The sequence below is a fragment of the Clinocottus analis genome, unplaced genomic scaffold (genome assembly GCF_023055335.1).
Source record: "Clinocottus analis isolate CAN_PGR_092001 unplaced genomic scaffold, fCliAna1.0.p SCAF_4, whole genome shotgun sequence".
Lineage (NCBI taxonomy): Eukaryota > Metazoa > Chordata > Actinopteri > Perciformes > Cottidae > Clinocottus > Clinocottus analis.
This window is the reverse complement of record NW_027176153.1, coordinates 11,305,066-11,325,940: the sequence shown is the minus strand read 5'-3', so window position 1 is coordinate 11,325,940 and position 20,875 is coordinate 11,305,066. Positions and strand designations below refer to the sequence as shown.

Genomic DNA, 20,875 nt, shown 5'->3' with positions numbered 1-20,875 from the left:
TTGTCCTCGATTTACGCCTTCAGGTAATTCCATGGATTTTCTCCAGCAGGCGATTTGACTGAGCTCAAATCCCACTGCAGCCGTGGAACTAAGGTGTGGATTTAACTCCGGGGAGGTTTGACTCAATGTTAATTCAACCAGCTCAAGAATGTGGGATTACAGAAGGTGCAGACAAGAGACAATGTTGTGAAATATACTTCTAACTTCGCCTCAACTTTTACTCTTTTTTATCCTTCTAGACTTCTGCTTCATGTGTGTGTAACCTAACTAAAATGGCTAAAATAGGTCAGTATTAGAGGAAGCGTGAGGAGGTATTATGTCAAAGTAGGATTCTTTTGTATCTGCTCATCAAGCTCTGAGATTGGGATGGCAGTGCCTGAGATGAGGGGACAAAAGACTTAAAGAACAATCATCACAGGAAAAAGCAATGGCCACTTTTTCACCCCGTTTATTTAAAAAAAAGGTTTGAGTTGCTGTAATGAATACTTCCCAAATATAATATCATCCTTACTTTTACTGTCAACAAAGCTCATGAAATCTCCAAACCAAGATGTATTGATCCCAACAAGGGTTGTCTTCATGGCTAACCTGATGGGTTTTTCTTCTCACTGTACCATAGACCTCCATCCTTTGTGTCCTGACACAAACCCATAACTGAGCCATCAGGATGAGCTCACATCACTGGGTGACATGATCTTTCATTATGGATTTAAAATATATATTTCACATACCATTCCACCATCCTGTTGCTGTAAATGCTCACTGTTTTTGGAGATGGGCAACAGGATGGAGGAATTCATTCACATCACTGTCAAACCGGAAGTTCTGAAATCTACTAACACATCTGACGAGGAATAACACCAATATGTGTCTGTCTGTGTGTGTGTGTGTGTGTGTGTGTGTGTGTGTGTGCGACTCATGGTTTGCCTCTATCAGTTTACATCACACAGCCAAAAATACACCCACACATACAAACACAGGATACAGTCAGTGAGGCTCCAGTGATTAAAACTGAACACACGCAGAAGAACTCAAGCTCTTCACACGAGGCTGAAAGCACAAAACACACACGGATGCACGCAGCGTCTCGCTCACACAGACGGTGAAATGTTTGCCAATAAATTTGATGAGGGCCAAAGCTGCTCCGAGAGGAAGGGAGGGGCTTTCCTGAGCATGGTCAAGTCACTATCACCAACAAAGACATCAACGACAGACGGTTAAGAAGTACTCCTCAAACAGCGGGTATGCATTTTGTTTTGCATCCCCTCCACACTGACCTTTCCTCTCAGCCCCGGCTCCTTATTGCGCTATCAGATAAGAGAATACACTGGGGAGAGGCCTGAAGGGCTGTATGCACAGCATGGGTTCAATCCAGACGGGTGAGTGAGTGCAATAACACAAGAGGGAGGGAGACTGGGCGAGGCCAGTTTGAAGCCTGCCCCTGAGGTAAGTATATGTTTACATCCACCTTGAATGGTAAAAGTTAGTGTGTTGATAAATGCAAAATGCAACTAAGTAAACCCGAAAAATCATATGAAGCGCGTGGCTAGGACATCCACTGACACGTCTGCTCCACTAAAGGGAAAAAATGGCTGAAGCATCAGGTGTGTGTTGGACAATAAGCGACCCGTCGTGGACAATCTTTAATACCAGGGTTTCATAAACCATACAATGACTGAATACACACAACAAAGGGAGACTTCAACATGTGTATTTCTGATGGTGCAGTGCTCTCTGGTGGCAGAATTACTATATTGCATTATAGAAGATAAAAAAACATAATTCAACACATTCATAATAAAATTCCAATAAAAAACTGCATCAATTAACACGCAAGTCTATTTTATTAAATACAATATATAATCTAATTAACACAAACTAGCTGATTCCACTGAGATGCAATAAGATGCTCTATTGCTGTTTCTTCTTCTACTTGTTTTCTTACCTTGCGTTATTAGAAACAAATGCCTGATGCAGAAATGGGGACATTAAGAAATATGCTTTCTTTAAACATATATTTGCCTTTATTTACAGTCTGTTTTGCTATAATAATAATACTTTGTTATTTTTGTTGATTTTGGGAACCGAGCTTATGCTTAGCTGTGATATACACCTTGTTAAATGTAGTTAGTGGAGGTGTCTCCACCCAGTGGCACCACAGGTACTTTGCGCATGTTATTTGGTTATTTCTGCTCAAATGCCACCAGCTGGTAAGAAATGGCAATTCTGCAAACATAACTTAACAAACATAAAGCATTTTATTACAACCAACAGGAGGATAAATGCACCACTGAAGACTAACTGAAACATCTGACACCTTTTTTTTGTTTATACACTATCTTGTAAAAGAAAATCTTAATAAAAACATAACTACAGCATTTTTGATAAATCCATGTAAACATTCACCTTATCTTTTAAGTTACATACTCTTTTAAAATACAGGTCCTATAGATGACATGAATATGTACAATATAAATACAATATGATCACATTGCACCAACGATTACATGAAGGTCGTTTTTTTTGTTTGTTTACTGCTTAAAAAGGAATCAATAAGCCAAGCAAGCGCACACTAACTTTACCTTCACTTTCATGTCCACTTAATTCACGATCACATCATGGTGGTGCGTCAGTCGATTGTGGCCAATCGGGAAGCATTCAGAAAATAAAATGGACTAGTCCGATTGAAATGCTTGCTACATAAAGCTACCTGCTAACTGAGGTTGTTAAAGAGGCCGAGGCTTCTGACATCACAGAGCTGAGTGCGTGTCAGCCTCATCAGTAACGAAAAAGAAGAAGAAATTGGGCTGAGATGCATGAAAAGGCGAGACATTTGGTGTTAGAGACATGCATCTCTAGTCACAGTATTGATATATGAAGACGGACTTATTAGCCTGCCTCTTTTAGAGAGTGTGTGTGTGTGTATGTGTGTATTGGACTAATGGTCATGAAGGCAGAGAGTTCAGGTGGCCACAGAGATTTTGTTTTTCTGTTCACGACGCTGTAGCAGCAGCTGCCTGACGAGAGCATGACCACCAACAGTTGAAAATAGCATGCGATGAGTGTCAGAGGGAATAAAAGGACCTGTCCCACAGTAGTTGCACTAATGTGTAATATTGTCCCAACTTTAAAAGATATCTGTAGCTATCCAATATCTCAAGTGGAAAACTTGGGCAGAACCCGCCTCCATCTATTTACTGGGGGTGATTTTGTCCAGTCCTGGCCACGTGGGGATGTAGTAGCGAGGCAGAGTGCCCTCCATGAGCCTCTCCATCCACAACCCCAGGCGGTCCAGTTTGTGGTGGATCTGTAGGGTGGATAAGCTGCGGGATCGTTTGGATCTGCGCGGCGGGTGGTCGTCGCGGGAGCCGGACCTGGACCTCCCCCCGGCGCTGCCCCCTTCGTCCTCGGAGGACTTGCCGTCGGGGTCTTCCCCAGTGTAGACGGGCCGAAACAGACAGAGGTACTTCTTGTGGCCGTTGAGGGCCAGTACGTGGCCGGTGTAGTCCATCTTGTGGCTCCCCCCGTCGCCCTCGTCCGCGTCGATCTGCATGGCGTCCTGGGCGTATTCCAGCAGCGTGTTCATCCACTCCCCGTGCTTGTCAATATTCAGGAAGGAGAAATGCAGTGTCATGCTCCTAGGGACAAAAAGAATGAAAGTGTGGAAGCATCAATAAGCAGCTTCATACGCAACTAAAACGTCTTCAAAAAAACAACGCAGAGCTTACCCTGTGAAGGAGTAGACCTCTTTGGCGAACTTGCTGAGGAGGATGTTCTTGGAGGCGTCAGTGAGCACCAGCACTATGTTCATGTGTCCCGGCCGCAGCTTCACCAGGTTGCTTATGTAAGTGATATCCGTCAGCTCCGTCACCTCCACAAAGCTCTTTTTGGGAGGCCGACTACAGTCGATAGCAAAAAAAAAACAAAGAAGCTTAAAAACATGACAGTAAATCCTGCACTTGATAAAGCATTAATAGACAGAATATGGAAATTATACTTGTCTTCTTGCCTCGAAGCAGCACCGGTCCCTGGCGACCCATTTTCTGCTTTTGTTCCATCCTTTGCCTTCGGTTTAGTCTGCTTATCTTCACTTGAGTCACTGAAAACACACAACTTAACATTTTATTCCTAAAAAGGAGGGATGCGTGGGTGTAGAAGAGTTAAAAAAAAAGATTAAAATTGGGACTTTGTTTTCTCTGGCTTATTTTTTTTAACACGGTGTCTCGCACTAATCCCAGGAAAAGGCTGAAGCTGCTATGTTACACTTTTGGTGATTTGGATGTTTGGGCAAAGCAACCGACCTGAAGGCCTGGATGACCACAGTCCCAAACAAGATGAACAAGGCAGAGAAGATGAGGGACAGAAGAGGCATCATCTCACGCCTGCAAATCATCAACAGACGACTTAGAGCAACTCAACGCACAATCTTTAACCTCAGATCATGACATATACACGTGGAATGCCTCGATCTAGAAATGCATTTCTCCCTACCAGTTGTTGTGCAGAATATCATCAATGACTTCAGAGAGGTAATCGTATGATGCATAGATCCATCGGATAACGAACATCTATTGGGTGAGATTATTACACTGAGCAACGGGACTGAAGGTTGGTATTTAACACAGACGAGACTATTCTTTTCTCTTTTTTTACTCAAAAGAGAACGTACAGAGGCAAACTCGTTGTTGAGCTCGGGCAGCACGGCGTCGTGGACGAGGATGGACGGGTCCTTCTGCAGTCGCTCCAGCTCCTCCAGAAGACGGCGCTTGTCTTCCTCGCTGCCGTTCCAGGCGGTCACCGGCTTGAACAAGGCCTTCCCCGCAGCATTACGCCTCTCCAGGATCACCACCTGATTTGAAAAAAAGAAGAAAAACACTCGGTTCATTCAAATTTAATCTTGACTAATAAACTTTCTTAATGGGGGATATGAGCTATTTTAAGAGCTGCGTGGTCGCCGGCAATCCCGGCTGACATCCCCGTCTCTAAAGAGGTCGTAGCAGGGGAAAATGTAAAAGCAAATAAGGGACGGGGAAATAACGCTCCAAAGTTGGACCACTAGGGGAAAGGGGAAAGGGGAAAAACTGGCAAGGCCATTTTTAAAACCTCTCACTTTGCAATATCTGAATGGAAATAAGCTCCGATAGGACCATGCAGTTTAGAGCAAAACCTAGCAGTTGCTGTTTTTTTTTTTCAAATGGCTTAAGTTTATCCACGGTGCTCCTCGAGGCCTTAATGCTTTCAGTCAAATGTCTATTCCAAAGACTTGGATCGTGTGTTAACAAGTAATAACTGAATATTAAAACAAATATGCTGTAGTTTCATGCACCCCTCATATTCACAGTGGCGGCGCCAGCTTTGGAGATGTGTCAGTGTACCTGTGCTGTAGACTCTTCACTGTCTTTGTTCTGCGTGAAGATGTCACAAAGAGGTTGCTGTAGCCGTTGGTACACATACGCAAATCTCACAACTTCCTTGTTATTGGTCGAGGCAAACGAGAGAAACGCATGATTCCCAAAAGTAAAGGTCTCTTCGTCATTTGTGATCAGCAGGACACAGTATCTAAAGGGGGAGAGGAGATGGCAGCAGTAACTTAGAAAATGCAAATTACAAATCATTAAATTAATTTTACAACAACAACAAAAAATCATTAGGTTTGTATTTAATGGTCTTTTGGTTGATCAGGTGTGAACAGCTATTAAAAAAAGATGTCCAGTTCTTTTACTTTCTGCGTCTGTGGAACTGCTTGACGGGACAGAGCTCATCAAAGAGCTTCTGGTTGACCAGCCGTGGCACGAGAAGGAATCTGTTGTTCGTCATGAACTCGTCAATAATTTGCTTTTTCATTCCTTTAGCCTGCAGAGAAAAAAGAAAACGCAATCGCGCTGAAAAAAGAGCGAGTCAACGTTTTTTCATGAACACAACTGCAGGTAGATCATTGTGTGTATACAGCGAATAACAGCTCGCTGCTGGGGTTTACCTGAATGATGTCAGCGGGCTTGTCGATGCTCTCCTTAAAGACCAACATGGTTGGAGCGTAAGTGTTAATGTTGAACTGTTTCTGCAGCTCTGCCGTCTCTGAAAGGCCCTGGTCCACATAGCCAAACTGCAAGTGGTCCTTATAAGCAAACGCCGTCAGCTACGGAGATGCAGAGACAAATGGTTGACGTGTGTTGTGTTAGTTGTGTAACAGCTGTCACCTGAGGTACATTTCCACATTGAAACTGTAAGGTGGGAGCCTACTTTAAAGAGCAGAGGCACCACGGGCACTTGGTCAAACAGAAGCACGTGTGGCTTGTTGAGCTCATGCCAGCTGCTCAGGAACCTCACATCGTTCTTGTCGGTGATCTTAAAGCATAGAAAAATGCACAGAAAGTGTTTTTTGGAATTGTATACGTCTCGAATATCCATTGCAAATCTGCTCACCTCCACAGTATTTGAGTCACCCTCCCTCACAAGACACTCACCCATTCCACAAGTCTCTGAGGAAGGAGGTCCTCCACAAACTGCCTCAGGTGCTCCTTCGCTACGGCGTAATGGAAAAACGTCACTTTGCCGTTGATGACTCCAAGTATGGACGGCGTGCGATGGGCCCCGAGGTGATTGGCTAGCCGTCTCTCATGGCCAACGTCCACCACGCCGATCCCGACGCCTGCAAATACAAAACACAAATACAAAAGACATCCACGCACATCAACCTTTTCGGGCTCGGTATACACAATTTTGTAGACGGCGAGGACCATTTATTGGTTCATTGCAAACCTAGAGTCTCCATCTCCTGCACCACCTCTTTCCACACGGGCTCAATGTGGATGCAGCTGAAGCACCAGTCGGAGGTGATCTTTATAAGGTACGGCCTCTTGTAGCTGTCGGGCACCACGTCGTTGACGTACTGGTTGAAGTGCAGCGTGTACTTGCTGTCGGTAAAGTCCCTGTGGTTCTTGCTGTTGAAGGGGAAGTTGTAGAAGGACTCGTCGAAGTAGAAGCTGTCGTGGGGGTGACCGTAGCGGGCGCCGCCGTACGGCTGGGTGTCGTCAGTCTGCCCGTAGCGGTCATAATTGGCCCTCTTGTCCTCACTGGACAGAATCTAGATTTGGGACAGAAAACATATCGGTATGGCAGACATCTTTCTCTCTTTCTCTTGGCTTACTTACTCGTACCACATGACTAAAGCACAACATATCGATGAATTGCATAGGTTACACTTTTATCAAAAGACAAACCTCATAAGATTTGGTAATCTTAATGAACATGTCCTCAGCACCAGGATTTTTGTTTTTGTCCGGATGCCTTTTGAGAAGAAGATTCCTCATTAGTTCAGGATGTAATGAGGTTCACCATCAAAACAGGTCAGTGTCACGTGGACATGTTTACCATTCTTTGGCGAGGCGCTTGTAGACCTTCTTAATCTCCGCCTGGCTGGCGCTCCTGGTCACTCCCAAGATCTTGTACGGGTCCATCTCGGGCCCGGCGTGTGCCGCTCCCGTGAGCAGCACCGAGAGGACCACCACCACGGCCAGCGGCACAGACATCCTGGACGCTGCCATCACGGAAACCTTTGAACGCACCACGAGAAGCATTGCCATCACGGTAGTCGAGGATGCACGAACCTTTCATCTCGACAATGTGATTGAACTTGGCCGACACCGCCTGACGTCACCACGGTAACGTCAACGACGAGAAACGGTTACATTACAGCACGCTAACCAGAGAAGCTAGGTGACAAATGTCGGTTAAGTACCACAGCGAACAGACATTACGTCCTGCTGACATGTCACGGGGCTGTGACATGCACGTCGTTTCAACCCGTGGTTACGCTGCTGAGCTAAGGAGCTTTTTAACCTCAACGCAGCAGCTTGAACGTTCACCTCGAGCAGATGCAGTCCCCCCCGGCACTACGCCTCACATCTGGCGAGGGTGTCCATGTTCTTCAGCCTGTTGGTTGGCGCTGACGTGAAGAGGCGAGCGGAGTGCACACGGGGTGTCTTCGGCAGCATCCCGCAGCTCCTCCGGCGAGAAGTCTCAACCCGCCGCTGCGGAGCTGGAGCAGAGGAGGGAGGCGCTCAGTGGCGAACGTCCTTTTGGGAGATTGAGTATTTCGTGGCTTCGCACTGCTTCGTTTGTGTGTGTTTGATTTATTGCTCGTTGCTCCCCCAGTTTTGTAGTCTACGTGTGTTGTGGTGCGGAGGCCGCGTGGCAGCGGCGCGCAGTGAAGGAAATCAAACGCACCCTGTTTTTTTCTCTGTCGTACTTTCCCACTGGGCCAATCACAGACAACGTTGATGTAAACAAGGAAATGGCGAATGCAACCCGACCACATAGACAATAAATGACACATAACTTCTCATATTTGTACAGGAACAAGGTACCATTTCCCTTTCGCAAACAAGTGGGAGCGGCTTGTCGTCACGGCTCGCGTGAGGTCGTTATTATTGAACTAATAATGGAGGACATCCACAAGAAGATTCTTCAACGCAACAGGATCAATCTCGTGAGAGATTTGGACCCATCGGACCTCTATGATGACCTCCTTGAAAAAGGAGTCTTTACCCAAGACATGATCGACGAGATAAAGGTGAGCAAGCTGTGTAGATCAGAGCATCGAGAGGCAGGTCGATTCTCTGTGCTTGTTGAATTTAATGTCATACTAGTACCACCGTGTTAAATGTGGAACAAACTACCTGACGCCAGTAAGATAGTGGCTAGGAATAATCAACAAATATATATGTGAGGCAATAGAAATATGTAGTTGTTGCAGATAAACTTTATTTAATGTAATACAGGGCATCAATTGTTGTAATCTGTTGTTTTTAATGTGTGTGAGGGTTTAAGTGTTTCACTTTTTTGGAAAGTTTGTTAGTTTCTGTTTATCTATTTGCTTGTTTGATGTTTTATTTTGTAATGCTTGAGAGCCTGGTTTCAGCTTCAAGAGATCTGAATGCAAAAATCCAAATCAAAGTCCCACCCCTCCCTGTCTCTCGTCAGAGCGCTGGGACCAGACGTGACCAGGCCAGAAAGCTCGTGCAGGACTTAGAGACCCGCGGGAGTCGGGCCTTTCCAATATTTCTGGTGTGCCTTGAGGGGACGGGCCAGCACAGTTTGTCAGAGCTTCTTCGGTCCGGGGCTCCAGCAGTTCGTCTGCAGCCCGCAACCTCAAGTCAGGTCGTCCCCGCTGTCGTCCTCCCTGTCGCCCTGCCTCTCCCGCTTTGTAAGTGTGCGATGATGCTACGGTATCTTTAAAGGGTATTCAGGTCATAGCTGTCTGCGTGGGCAAAGGATCACATTGATTTGTAACTCTCCGGTCTTGTAACGTTAACGTTTAGCTCATAATGAGCTCTCTGTTTCTTTTATAGCCCTTCCCACTGATGTTGATCAGCAGAGAAAAGATGACCTCTCCGTTCATCCAATACAGAGACGCAGTCCTACTCCTAGTCCGTGTAAGCTTTTGGGATCAAATAACGTGTTGGTAGGAGTCTGGTAAATTGTATGATGTCTAACTCTTTGTGATGCTCACGTCACAGCCCCTGAACAGGAGCACGTTAGACCAAGGCCTCCGGGCAGAATTCGGCGGGATAGTATTCAGGTAAACGCTATTTGTTTGTCATGAACTGTTCAGACCGACCGAAAGACAAGCGTTGTTGTAGACGCCATCTTTGCCTAATCTCAGTTCGTATATATACATCACACTTCCTTTTTCTCTGTGTGTGTGTGTGTGTGTGTGTGTGTGTGTGTGTGTGTGTGTGTTAGACCTATAAAATGGATGCCAGCCCCTGCGGACATTGCCTCATCATAAACAACGTAGAGTTTGAACCCGAGAGCGAGCTGAGCAATCGCAAAGGGTCCAACATAGACTGTGACAAGCTGGAAAAAAGATTCAAGGCCCTCAACTTTATTGTGGAAGTTAAAACAAATCTGAAACAAAGAGTAAGTTAGAGTAACTCACATGTCGAAATTCGAGGTCACAGTTGTAAAACTAACAGTTTTCTCTGCATTTCAGCAAATCAAACATGTTCTGTCAACTTTATGTAAGAAAGACCACTCGCAACACGACTGCTGTGTGGTCATCATGCTGTCCCACGGGACGGAGGTAAGCCGGGTCACGTGTTCTTCCCCTTTCTGTCCTCCAACCTGCTCAGGTTCAAATCCCGATGTCTTGTCATGTACGCTCATGTTGGTGTTTTTCAGGTGAGTCACAACCGCTTCCCCGGTGCCGTGTACGGCGTTGACGGGCAGCATGTCCCAGTTCAGCACATCACAAACTACCTCAATGGCCAGCATTGTCCGTCGTTACAGGGCAAACCGAAGCTTTTCTTCATCCAGGCTTGCGGAGGAGGTAACTCACATTGCACTGACAAACGTAGCAGGCACAGAATCCGTAATTGACACGTTCCAGCAGTCTCATAAGGGGATACGTTTGCTTTTGTTCCTGAGGTGAGCGAGACATGGGGTTCGAGGTGTCCCCCGACGAGGCCGAACCGTCCATCGGCGGAGCGGATGACCAGACGGACGCCATTCCAACGTCATCCAGCAGCGACTCTCTGAGCATGTCCGACGAAATGGACGCAAGAGCCACGCTGCCGACCCCGAGCGACATTCTGGTGTCCTACTCTACTTTTCCGGGTGTGTTTGCATCTCAGTGTGTTTGTTTGTGTGTGTGTTGCATTCACAGTCAAAGTCGATGCACTTCATTTGCTCTGCGTGTCGTCCTAATGCCCCGTGTGACAAACGCAGGTTATGTTTCCTGGAGAGACACCCAGTCAGGCTCCTGGTACGTGGAGACACTGGACCGTATTCTCGAGGAAAACGCTGCTACCGATGACTTGGTAACAATGTTGATGATGGTGAGCTTCTCTTCTCATACTCCATTGAATCCGCGTCGCCATGTAGAGCTTTGGAATCACCTGATTTCCGATTGTGCTTGTGTCCAGGTTAACCATGAAGTCTCCCAGAACTCTGCGAAAGGGCTCTACAAGCAAATGCCGGGTTCCTTTAACTTCCTCCGAAAACTTCTACAGTTTCAAGCCCCAGGATAGCGGCAGAGTTCTGCTTTGCGCCTCTGTTTTACTTTCAGGGAACGCTCGTCTGTTTCAGTACACATGAGGCATCCATTGCTGTGATTTCTCTGGATATTTCCTCAGCAGAGTTGTATGAATTAGCTAAATTGTGGCTGTATTTTTAAAGACACAATGACGTCTGAGTGTACATTTCTTCTGTTTGTCATGTCTTGCTGTTTTTTTAATGGTTGGCAACTTTTTAAAATGAGCTGTTTGTGTATAGGTGTCTTTTCGGGGGGTATTTACATACTATGAGACTGTGGTTCAGGTTAGTTTTTTATATTCTTGGTGTCTTATCGTCACAGCAGCTGTCAAATTTCAATCAATGTTGAAATCATTCTCTGCAAATGATTCCAAATATTTTTCTGACTTTTCTGTCTCATTAATATAAATACTTTATTTTTTGTATTAATGGGGGTGGATATGAGCCACATATAATAGTTAAATGTGTCATTCCATTTCTTCCAGCAGAGTTAAAAATGTATCAGATGGAACCCCAGTGACTCGTGTCTGCAGCTGCTTCGTCCAGGTCCAGCTGCTGCAGTGGCTTTAATGTCCATAGTTGGCCAGAGGTTGAGTGAGTTTCCCTCCACTACCACCAGAGGTCTCTAATAAAATAGAAATGGTCCGCTCTCCCTTTCAGCTTGAATTTTGTTGGCCAAAGATTGAACAAAACTGTGACCATATTCTCTCAGAACACCAAATTATTGAAAATTATTTTTGTATGCCGCGTAAACGATACAAATAACTTTTTAAAATGTTTACATGAATACAGCTGAATCTTATGTTCAATATTGCACTGCTGGTTTGTTGATGATATTTTATACCATGATCCCTTTACTTTAATCCTAATCTACCACCTGAGCTGCTGCTGTTCAATGTGGATGAAGAAGGTAAATTACAGCTTCTGACATGTAAACAGAGTGACTTAAATATTCTATAATGTAAAGACAAAGTACCTTGTTCATCTTTTTTATTTTTGTTGAAGGCAAAAAAAAGGAAAAACATCGCAAATCTATAAAAGGGGAACAGAAATTTTCATAGCAAAAATATTGTTGTTTCCATGTTTCAGGTTTTGATTAAAATAAACAAGTTGCTCATGATCCATACTATTTACTGCTAAAACTGATCCCCTATAGATGTTCTAGCCACACTGAATCACATAAGATCTGCCCTTCGCTTGAGAGAGCACTCTGTATTTAAAAATGAAAACCCAAAAAGGTAATTGACAGCAGCAGTTCAATGCTCGGACCAACAAGACAGCCCTCAACTTTGATCAAGTACATGATAGATAGGTATCATTTGCACTTATGTTGCACACTTAGACACAAAGGACATCCAGGAGTTTTAAAGAACGTCTTTACTTCTCTGAAAGCACAGAAATGCATACTGCAGGCTGTTCTGGTCGACTGAATGAAGAACATTCTCCTCTCCATAACAACCTGGCAATGCAGGTATGAAGTCCTCCCGCTGGACGCCACATAGTCATGAGTTCTGAGAAGATGAACAAATATAGATATTTATTATATAAATTATATATATATATATATATATATATATATATAAATATATATATATATATATATATATATATATATATATATATAATTAATGTATATCTTAGATATATATATATATATATATATATAATTAATGTATATCTTAGATATATATATATATATATATATATATATATATATATATATATATATATATATATATATATATATATATATATATATAATGGAACTATTTGTTTCACAATAAATGTACTAACGAGTGGAAAACGGCACCAAAACATGGTTTTAGAGAGATACCTTTCTTTCAGCCAACCATGTCTCTCTTGGGGCAGTACCGAGGTTATTTTTCTTTCTTTTTTAAACAAAACTGCACACTAACTCTCAAATGATTTATAGCAGACATGTGGGCGTCAACAGAACAATGTTGACAGCAACTAGATTTTCTTCACATCCTGGAGGAAATTTTTGCCAGTCGTTTCCAGTTATCAGAACAAGAACATTGTTATTCCTGCACTGCTGCAGTTATATTTCCTACTCCCACCTTGGACTCACGTTTTGCAAAACAAGTCCTGCATGTGACTCCTTCTCTGCACTCGCACTTGTTTATCTAGTACGTGCACTCTCTTGCATTTAAAAAACATGTCATTCATTTAATTTTTTATTATTATTTATTTAACCAGGAAGTCCAATTGAGATTAAAAATCTCTTTTTCGAGGGAGACCTGGCCAAGATAGGCAGCAGCATAAAAAACACATAGTTACAGGCAGAAAACACAGAACAAGACGAGTTAAAAGAACTAAAAACTAAGAGACAGTGACATAATGAGTCTATTCAGGAAACATTTACATGCTTGGGAACCAGCTCCTATTTCTTTGATTTTAGATTTAAAAGCAGTGTTATCAATTCTTTGAGTTTTAAAACATTCTGCACCATATTCCATGTTGAGGGGGCAGAGTACACAAAAGCCCTCTTTCCCATTTCCATTCTGGGTTCATGCGGTCTGGAGGGTTTCTACATTTTCTTCGGCAACAAGAAACTAAAAACACCAGATGACTTTAAATAATACTTGCTAGCCTGCTTTGGATCTTTCAGTCCCCCCTGAAGCACATATCTATCTCACTTTAAGTCAATGGAAACAGGATACACACACATGGAGAAAATACCAAGTGGCTATCTTCTAGCTTTTAACACAGCTTCCAATTCAACATAATCGTGTAGATCATAATATTTAATTAGGAATGGGTTTGGATGTTGTATGGTCCTATTTATCTTATCACCTCTTTATCGGTTACTATTATGGAGCTCCTCTAACCTGTGGAGTTCCTCAAGGGTCCAACCGGGGACCTGTCTTATTCACCAGTCCATTTCAGTGTCACCAAATAGAAAACATATAGGACACATTTAGCTTTGCCAAGTATACACAACAAATACACAGACACAAGTCAAAGCATAATAATATTAATAATACTATAAATCACACTAATATTAAATGTACATAGTATTGATGTTACTCCTACTATGCTATTTAATATTTGGAGAGAGTTTAAAACATTAGAAATAGTCAATTCTTTCAGACAGCTGCTTCTCTCATCTTCCTCAGCTTGGCCTGGGTCACTGAAGTGCTCTGAGACCGGCCGGCTGTCGTCCCCCGTGGGGGTTTCCATGGTATTCTCATTTTTGCTGAATTCAGCCAGTTGAATAGGAGCCACTGGTTTGTTTTGCACGCGAGACGTTGACCGCCCTCGATCCAACATGAATAAATACTGCGTTTCATGTCTCACTGGTCACTTACCACTGACTTCTGCAGAACCATGCTGCGCCTCAGCACCACGCTCGGTCAGTATACTGCGGACCATAATCCTAGAAATATCTCCTTCTATTTCTGAAATTTGAAATGCAGTTTTTGAAATTTTTATCTCTCTTGCGTGCTGTTTCCTATTTCAGTGCTGGCAGCGACCTGCCTGCTTCTAAGCAAAGGTAAATATCTCTCTCTGTGTGTATCCCTCTCTGTGTAGGTGTGTGTGTATGTGTGTGTGCGTGTGTGTGTGTGAGGATGCTTGAATACGCGCATGCGTCTATTGTGTGTTAAACTACCACTATCATATTTGTTTTTAGGTGTTGCTACAGAGATGGTTGTCACCTGTGATGTCAACAGAGTCCATCGCCTGAGCTGTGGTATGCCTCTATTTCCTGACATGTTCTGTCTGCAACGGTTTAGCACAATTAAGGATTACACGATCGCAAGCAGACAAACTCAGTGATGACTATTCAGTTCTGATTTCATAATGTCTCCCTCTCTGGCGTGTGCCAGATACCGGAGTGATCAGCGTGCAGACAGCACTGTATGGACGTGCAGACAGTGAGACCTGTGGTGAGGGGAGACCTCCGAGTGAACTTGGCAATACAGAGTGCTCTCAGGAGGGCACAGCAGACGTCCTCAAGAGAAGGTACACACTAAATATAATGTTGTCATTGCACATATTCTAAATGTATAAGATATTCAAAAAAGTAATGAAAAACCAGACATTAGAACAAACATTTGTAGTACGATCAATATTACAAGCAGCTGCAGTGCTTCCATATTCAGTGTTTGACCTGAGCAGGTTCTAGATCCCAATGGGTGATATGATTGAACGTGTTCTTCCGCTTCCTCATGTCGACAGTGATTTGGTCATAGATAAATGAGAAAAGGAATTAGTTCCCTGCAATTGGCCCAACAATGGTGTTTTGCCTATGATTCTGCTTGAATCACGCTCTTTCTGTCCTTCATGTTGCAGGTGTGATGGAAAAAAGGTTTGTGAAGTAAGCGGGAATGACTTCGGAACACCTGACCCCTGCGTCGACACCTTCAAATATCTACAGACCAAGTACACCTGCCTCCCCGCAAGTCAGTCACATGTCTGCATGAAATTAAAGCCATAACTCTACTTAAGCACTGTCCAAAAAAGTTTGCGAAATGAAAGAGAAATTGAGATTTCCAATGATTTCTTTCCTTGTTTCCACTTTTAGCTTTTGGGCCTGCTTTGAGTGTTTTGGGGGATTCAGACAGGAGGCATAATGTTTCCAATTAGTTAGTCAGCAGCAGGCTACACGAAGATTGGGAGAAGATACATTGTGACTTTTGACACAAAATGAGTGTTAATAATGCAGGTTTAATGTGATCCATGTTATTTTGACAGTTCACCACGTGACATGTGAGCACTCTTGGGCCTACCTGGACTGTGGTAAGATCACATCTTCTCTTTGAACCTTATTGTATTTTCATGTCCCTTGATGACTTAATGCCACTTTGTCCTTTGACCTTTAAAAGCTACATTTTCATTTCCCTTTGCTTGCAACTCTTCCTCCTCTTCTTGCCAGATGAAGGGCAAGTCATATCAATCTATGGTGCCACTTATGGACGAAACGACCACACCACGTGCACCTACAGACAGCCTGCCTCTCAGATCCAAAATATCGACTGCTCACAGCCCGCCAGCGGCGTTTCTACCAGGTGCAGTTGCTCACTCTTTGTTCAGTTGTGCTTCAGGTTGAAGGCTACTGAAATGTAACTTCATATCTGCAGTGATTGCTGCATGTTTGTGATGCCACTCACCGTCACATAATGTATGCTCCAGTGCACATTCAAGCCTGTATTCTCTCATGTCACTCTGCCTCCACAGCTGCAATGGGAAAAACAGCTGTATTGTCAAAGTGGACAGCTCAATGTTCGAAGACCCCTGTGTCGGCACTTACAAGTACCTGGAGGTGGCTTACATATGTGAATGTAAGTAGCTTGAAGGCCAGTCAGCACTGTTTTCACCCTGCGATGCTAGTCTGTGGTCTAAATGTACATAGCAAAACACAACAGGTTCATCACCATAACTGCTTGAGTGACTATCTTTTTAGTGATAAAAATCAGGCTCTATTAATCCAAAAATATTACATTTTTAGTGCGGCTACATTGGTTATTCTTATAAGGAACAATGATCTGTGCTGATGAAGTACAATGGCAACATTTTGCACAACCAGTCACTGAGATATTGTATTTATTTCAATCTTTCATCTGTTTTTTTTTACAGATCCATCTACCATTCCAAAGGAGTCTGCGTAAACACGCTATAACCACAATAAGATCACAAAGAACATGTATTAAATAAAATATATTCAATCAGCAGCATGTGACTTTTGGGGTTTGGTTTCATTGTTGTGCTATTGTGCGAATGATGATTGAACAAAAATCTACAGAAATGTGGACGAGCAAAGCTCGTTTTCGGGTCTTCCAGGAAGTCCAAAGACTAAAAGAAATGAACAATAGTGGCTGTGAAGTGTTTCAGGAAGTAAATAAAAAATGAAGATGTTCCAGTCTGCAGACATACAGAAGGAAGACTGAGTACATCCTTGAAGACAAAAAGCTCTTCTTTAAGGAAGCACAAACACAAAAATAAAAGAGATATCTGGGGATTTTCAGAACCTATTGTTTTGTCATGCATTTTTTGTCACGCAGAACCTAGTTGCGCAAGATCAAGCTATTGTTTAGAGGAGAAGACACCTCTTAACCAAGCAGTATAAATACAGGTCTGTCTGTTCCAGCAACCATCAGTCTCAGGGTTCACCACAGCCTGGATCTTCTAAAAGCATGCTCAGCTTCACACTCAGCACCACACTGCGTGAGTACACAATTGACTGGCAACTAGAACAACGTTGTGTGATTTTTCATGTATAAGTAGGCGTTAAGACTTCAGCTGTCTTGCTGAAGAATCTAATAGCTTTTAATACTTAACTGGAAGTTCAGGAGGATGTTTGCAGCTGGAGGAAAGTCGACCCATCACATAATTCGGATTGCTGCTCAATGAGAAATGCACTTTTTTTTCTCAAAATGTTTAAACCAGGACAATGTGCTGCTGTATTTTTATCATAGAAGGGCACGTTTACAACAATATTTTAAAGGGTTAAATATATTTTCCATGTCCTTTTTAGTTTGACAAGTTATCCCCCCATCATTTTTTTGTGGTGGCATTTCTGAAGTCCATGCCTCTAAAACCTTTCACAGTTTGTAAGTTTGTATAATCAGCCTTTCTCCCCTGTCCTTATGAGTAGATGAGGGGATGGACCGGATCAGGTACTTCAGCTTGTACAGTTTATGGTCATGCATCACATAAAAAAAAGATAAGAGGGTTGAGAGAACCCTGCTCTTTTTGTGTGGTTTTGCCTTAAAAGTATAGCTATATTTAGCATTCAGAGCATAAATCAGCAAACAACTGTTTTTTATGTGAAGATATAGTGGACCCTGAGGAGAGAGTACGCTCATTTATTCAGATTTGAGGTCCCTTTGCTCATTATCTTGTAAAAGGAAATTGACTCTGCTGCAACTTCCTTATCATTATTCTGTCTGAAAACACCAACATGAGTTTGTAAGAAAACTATAATTTATGTATTTTTTTTGTTCTGCTTTTACAGCAAGTTTATTCATTTGTTTTATCTGCATTCAGCCTCCACATGAGCATGTCACAGCAGGATTAGTGATGGCACTAATTATAGCAAGGCCCTCATACAGATGTTTACTCAGTCTCAGTGTCACAGTCTATTAGGGACAGAACGGAGTCATCGCTAATGTTAGTAACACCTCTGCTTTTCCTGCTTTAACATGTCAAAATGTCTGCTGTGATTTTTTTTTCAATACTTTGATAAGATTTTTTTTTAATTTTTATCTTAAGCAAGACTTTGTATGTTCAGCTTATGTTTGGCGGACACAGTTTGACAGCAATGTTTCTTTTCCAGTGCTTGCAGCAACATGTTCGCGCATGACAGCAGGTAAATATCTGAGTGGCATTAATGATGATTCTTCCACACACTTCAACTAATGCTTTTGCATCCTTTATTTGAGTTGTTTCTGCAGAGAGGGTCATCACTTGTTCCGGCGGCGGCAATGTCCAGCACCTGAGCTGCGGTATGGCAAAACTCTCCCACATAAACAAATACATTGGAGTGATTTGTCCTGCTTCTAGATTTATTATTTGGTGTATTACAGATAGCGGAGTGATCAGTGTGCAGGGAGCACTGTATGGACGTACAGACAAGAAGACCTGCTCTAAGGGAACACCTCGGAGACAGCTTGCCAATACAAAGTGCTCTCAGAAAGGCACACTGGACGTCCTGAAATCAAGGTACCAGTGTGAAAATAGTCATTGACTTTAATATGTCAACAAAATGGAACAATAGACTGTGCATTAACAATTTTGAAACCTGGCTTTAAACAATATTCTGGTTTCTGTTCTGGAGCCATGTCTGCGCCCATGGGCGCAGAGAGAGAGAGAAATACGTTTTTTGCTTGTAAAGGAAAGACGGATGAACTCGCTTTCATATCCGCGTCACTCCCAAATCCAATGGATTAAGAATGGACCTGAGTCAACTTTTGAGTTGTTTGCTTTTTTAATTTGATCAAAAGGGAATACAATTCTTGTTGTTGTGAATATGTTCTATTGATTTTCACAGTTTTTATCCCACCAGGGAAGAGGATTCACACATGTCTGATCACAATTGGTTACAAGGAGACCACTCATCCCCCTGAGCTAGTCAGGTCACCCGAAAACTAATTCAATTGTCATATAATGAAAGTTGACAAACACATTGTTGGCCGCAGGGCGAGCATCGGGAGAGTCTGAGTTACAAGTAAACGTTGCATGACCAAGCTTTCTGCAGAAGCAACGTTATTTACTGGGGAGGGAACGCAGTGCGAGGCTCCTGTGAGAGCCTGTGCGACGGAGTTTGACAGGACGACCCATCATGAGTCGTATCAAATAGTAATTCAATTTGACTTGCAGCAATTAATCATACGTTTTTAAGTTAAACTACATGTTTTTTTTGTTACAATGTGGGGATGTTTCATTGTGGTATCGGCTTGTTTAAATGTTTACCCTGTAACCTTAATGTGTTTCTTGCAGGTGTAATGGCAAGACGGAGTGTGAACTGAACCTGAAAGTTGTTCTTACCTCTGATCCCTGCCGTGGCATCTCCAAATACCTGGACACCAACTACACCTGTTTCCCAGCAAGTCAGTCACATGTCTGCATGAAACTAACTGAAAAAAAGCTGCATGTTTTATGGTGTGATGTCTAATGTGATTCACTTTGACAGATCACATTGTTGCATGTGAAAACTCTTTGGCACACCTCCAGTGCGGTAATATATATTTTTTCTTTTTGCATTCATGGTGGATTAAGCATAATTACATTTTCAATGCATCCGACCTCTCTGACTTCTCCACCTTGTCAATTGTTCCTCCTCTTTTTCACAGATGAAGGACAGGTCATTTTTGTGTACGGAGCCGACTATGGACGCCGTGACCAGACCACCTGCACTTTTTCACAACGAGCCTCTGTGATTAAAAATGACGCCTGCTCAAATCCCACCAGCAAGGTTGCTGACAGGTACGGCTGCAGACCCGTTGATGAATACAAGGAATAAATATGGATCTCAAAAAACTATTTCCTATTTGGCACATATAAATACATCTGAGTGAATTATAATTATTGCTGAAAGAAAGTTAAATTTAGACACGCAATGTTTAAAAACATGGACACTTGGTGTGTGTGTGTGTTTATAAGTATGCGGCAAACAGACCGTTGAACCATTGTAGTAAAGCTCAGTTCCCAGTACGTGTTATAGCCACAAAGATGAACCAACGCAGATTAGATTTCATACGCTCCATGGTGAATTCAAGCCTGTTTTCACTCATGTCACTCTGCCTCCACAGCTGCAATGGGAAAAACAGCTGTACTATCAGAGCGAGCAACTCAGTGTTTGGAGACCCCTGTGTCGGCACTTACAAGTATCTGGAGGTGGCCTACATATGTGAATGTAAGTATCTTAAAGGCCCGTTAGGCCGGTTACTCTGATATACAACCAAATATGCAATGTACAATATGGGGTAGGGGAAATGTCATCCTACGTATGACCAGTTGCTGAAATATATTCTCTGAATTAAATATGTTATGTTTGTTTTTTCACAGATCCTGGGGTCATTCCTCAGCAGCTTCCAAAGCATTAACCTGTGTTCACATGCTGACATTTATATACCAATAAACATGCACTGAAATAAATACATTTGTCAGTTGTTCAGTTTGTTGCCTATAGAGAAATTAAAAAACAAACTACTGCAGAATCTGATTCATCATAGATAATTTTAACATTATGGTAGTCAGAGCCACGCAGGTATGTTAGTGAGGCCAACTAAAAGATCTTGGATCTTTCTTTCGTACATATTTTTAAGATGCTGCCAACTTCCTTCATACTTTTAAGCTTGCTGCCAATTCCAAAAAAAAC

General features: G+C 42.8%; 3 protein-coding genes across 7 annotated transcripts; 2 read left to right on the top strand and 1 right to left on the bottom strand.

The window, feature by feature from the left end:
- Positions 1–2,001: 2,001 nt before the first annotated feature.
- Positions 2,002–8,114, bottom strand: LOC137800181 (dnaJ homolog subfamily C member 16-like). Of its 3 annotated transcripts, XM_068597240.1 has the most exons (15): positions 7,866–8,114; positions 7,372–7,553; positions 7,221–7,287; positions 6,760–7,084; positions 6,465–6,649; positions 6,241–6,345; positions 5,978–6,136; positions 5,723–5,853; positions 5,376–5,559; positions 4,670–4,849; positions 4,492–4,568; positions 4,302–4,382; positions 3,998–4,099; positions 3,729–3,899; positions 2,002–3,638 (listed from the first exon to the last, which is right to left on the bottom strand). In XM_068597240.1, the coding sequence occupies exons 2-15, from the start codon at positions 7,542–7,544 to the stop codon at positions 3,191–3,193; spliced, it is 2,388 nt and encodes a 795-aa protein (XP_068453341.1). In that variant the 5' UTR covers positions 7,545–7,553; positions 7,866–8,114; the 3' UTR covers positions 2,002–3,190. The 3 variants fall into 3 exon arrangements, with proteins under 3 accessions (XP_068453341.1, XP_068453339.1, XP_068453340.1); XM_068597238.1 differs by having other exon boundaries at positions 7,372–8,114; XM_068597239.1 differs by having other exon boundaries at positions 4,010–4,099; positions 7,372–8,114.
- On the top strand, positions 7,404–11,683 carry casp9 (caspase 9, apoptosis-related cysteine peptidase). Of its 3 annotated transcripts, none has more exons than XM_068597243.1 (11): positions 7,404–7,661; positions 8,356–8,572; positions 8,983–9,205; positions 9,351–9,434; positions 9,519–9,580; positions 9,745–9,921; positions 9,995–10,084; positions 10,183–10,330; positions 10,429–10,617; positions 10,729–10,838; positions 10,926–11,683. In XM_068597243.1, exons 2-11 carry the CDS (start codon positions 8,441–8,443, stop codon positions 11,028–11,030), a joined length of 1,320 nt encoding a protein of 439 aa, XP_068453344.1. In that variant the 5' UTR covers positions 7,404–7,661; positions 8,356–8,440; the 3' UTR covers positions 11,031–11,683. The 3 variants fall into 3 exon arrangements, with proteins under 3 accessions (XP_068453344.1, XP_068453343.1, XP_068453342.1); XM_068597242.1 differs by lacking the exon at positions 7,404–7,661 and adding an exon at positions 7,688–8,119; XM_068597241.1 differs by lacking the exon at positions 7,404–7,661 and having other exon boundaries at positions 8,126–8,572.
- A 2,629-nt stretch (positions 11,684–14,312) lies between these two features.
- Positions 14,313–20,652, top strand: LOC137800813 (L-rhamnose-binding lectin CSL1-like). The gene is made up of 18 exons (XM_068598163.1): positions 14,313–14,407; positions 14,516–14,548; positions 14,687–14,746; positions 14,883–15,018; positions 15,349–15,458; positions 15,751–15,795; positions 15,932–16,064; positions 16,234–16,337; positions 16,633–16,660; positions 17,144–17,220; positions 18,332–18,364; positions 18,438–18,500; positions 18,582–18,717; positions 19,495–19,604; positions 19,688–19,732; positions 19,848–19,980; positions 20,307–20,410; positions 20,563–20,652. Exons 1-18 carry the CDS (start codon positions 14,344–14,346, stop codon positions 20,598–20,600), a joined length of 1,452 nt encoding a protein of 483 aa, XP_068454264.1. The 5' UTR covers positions 14,313–14,343; the 3' UTR covers positions 20,601–20,652.
- The last annotated feature ends 223 nt before the right edge of the window (positions 20,653–20,875 follow it).

Coding starts and splice junctions, on each gene's coding strand:
- LOC137800813 (XM_068598163.1), top strand. CDS start 14,344: ATGTCTCACTGGTCACTTACCACTGACTTCTGCAGAACCATGCTGCGC. Junction 15,019..15,348: donor GCAGACGTCCTCAAGAGAAG/GTACACACTAAA, acceptor TTCATGTTGCAG/GTGTGATGGAAAAAAGGTTT. Junction 19,981..20,306: donor ACCAGCAAGGTTGCTGACAG/GTACGGCTGCAG, acceptor CTGCCTCCACAG/CTGCAATGGGAAAAACAGCT.
- LOC137800181 (XM_068597238.1), bottom strand. CDS start 7,583: ATGGCAATGCTTCTCGTGGTGCGTTCAAAGGTTTCCGTGATGGCAGCG. Junction 7,085..7,220: donor AGATTACCAAATCTTATGAG/GTTTGTCTTTTG, acceptor TCCCAAATCTAG/ATTCTGTCCAGTGAGGACAA. Junction 6,650..6,759: donor GCAGGAGATGGAGACTCTAG/GTTTGCAATGAA, acceptor TTGTATTTGCAG/GCGTCGGGATCGGCGTGGTG.
- casp9 (XM_068597241.1), top strand. CDS start 8,327: ATGACACATAACTTCTCATATTTGTACAGGAACAAGGTACCATTTCCC. Junction 9,206..9,350: donor CGCCCTGCCTCTCCCGCTTT/GTAAGTGTGCGA, acceptor TTTCTTTTATAG/CCCTTCCCACTGATGTTGAT. Junction 9,581..9,744: donor TTCGGCGGGATAGTATTCAG/GTAAACGCTATT, acceptor TGTGTGTGTTAG/ACCTATAAAATGGATGCCAG.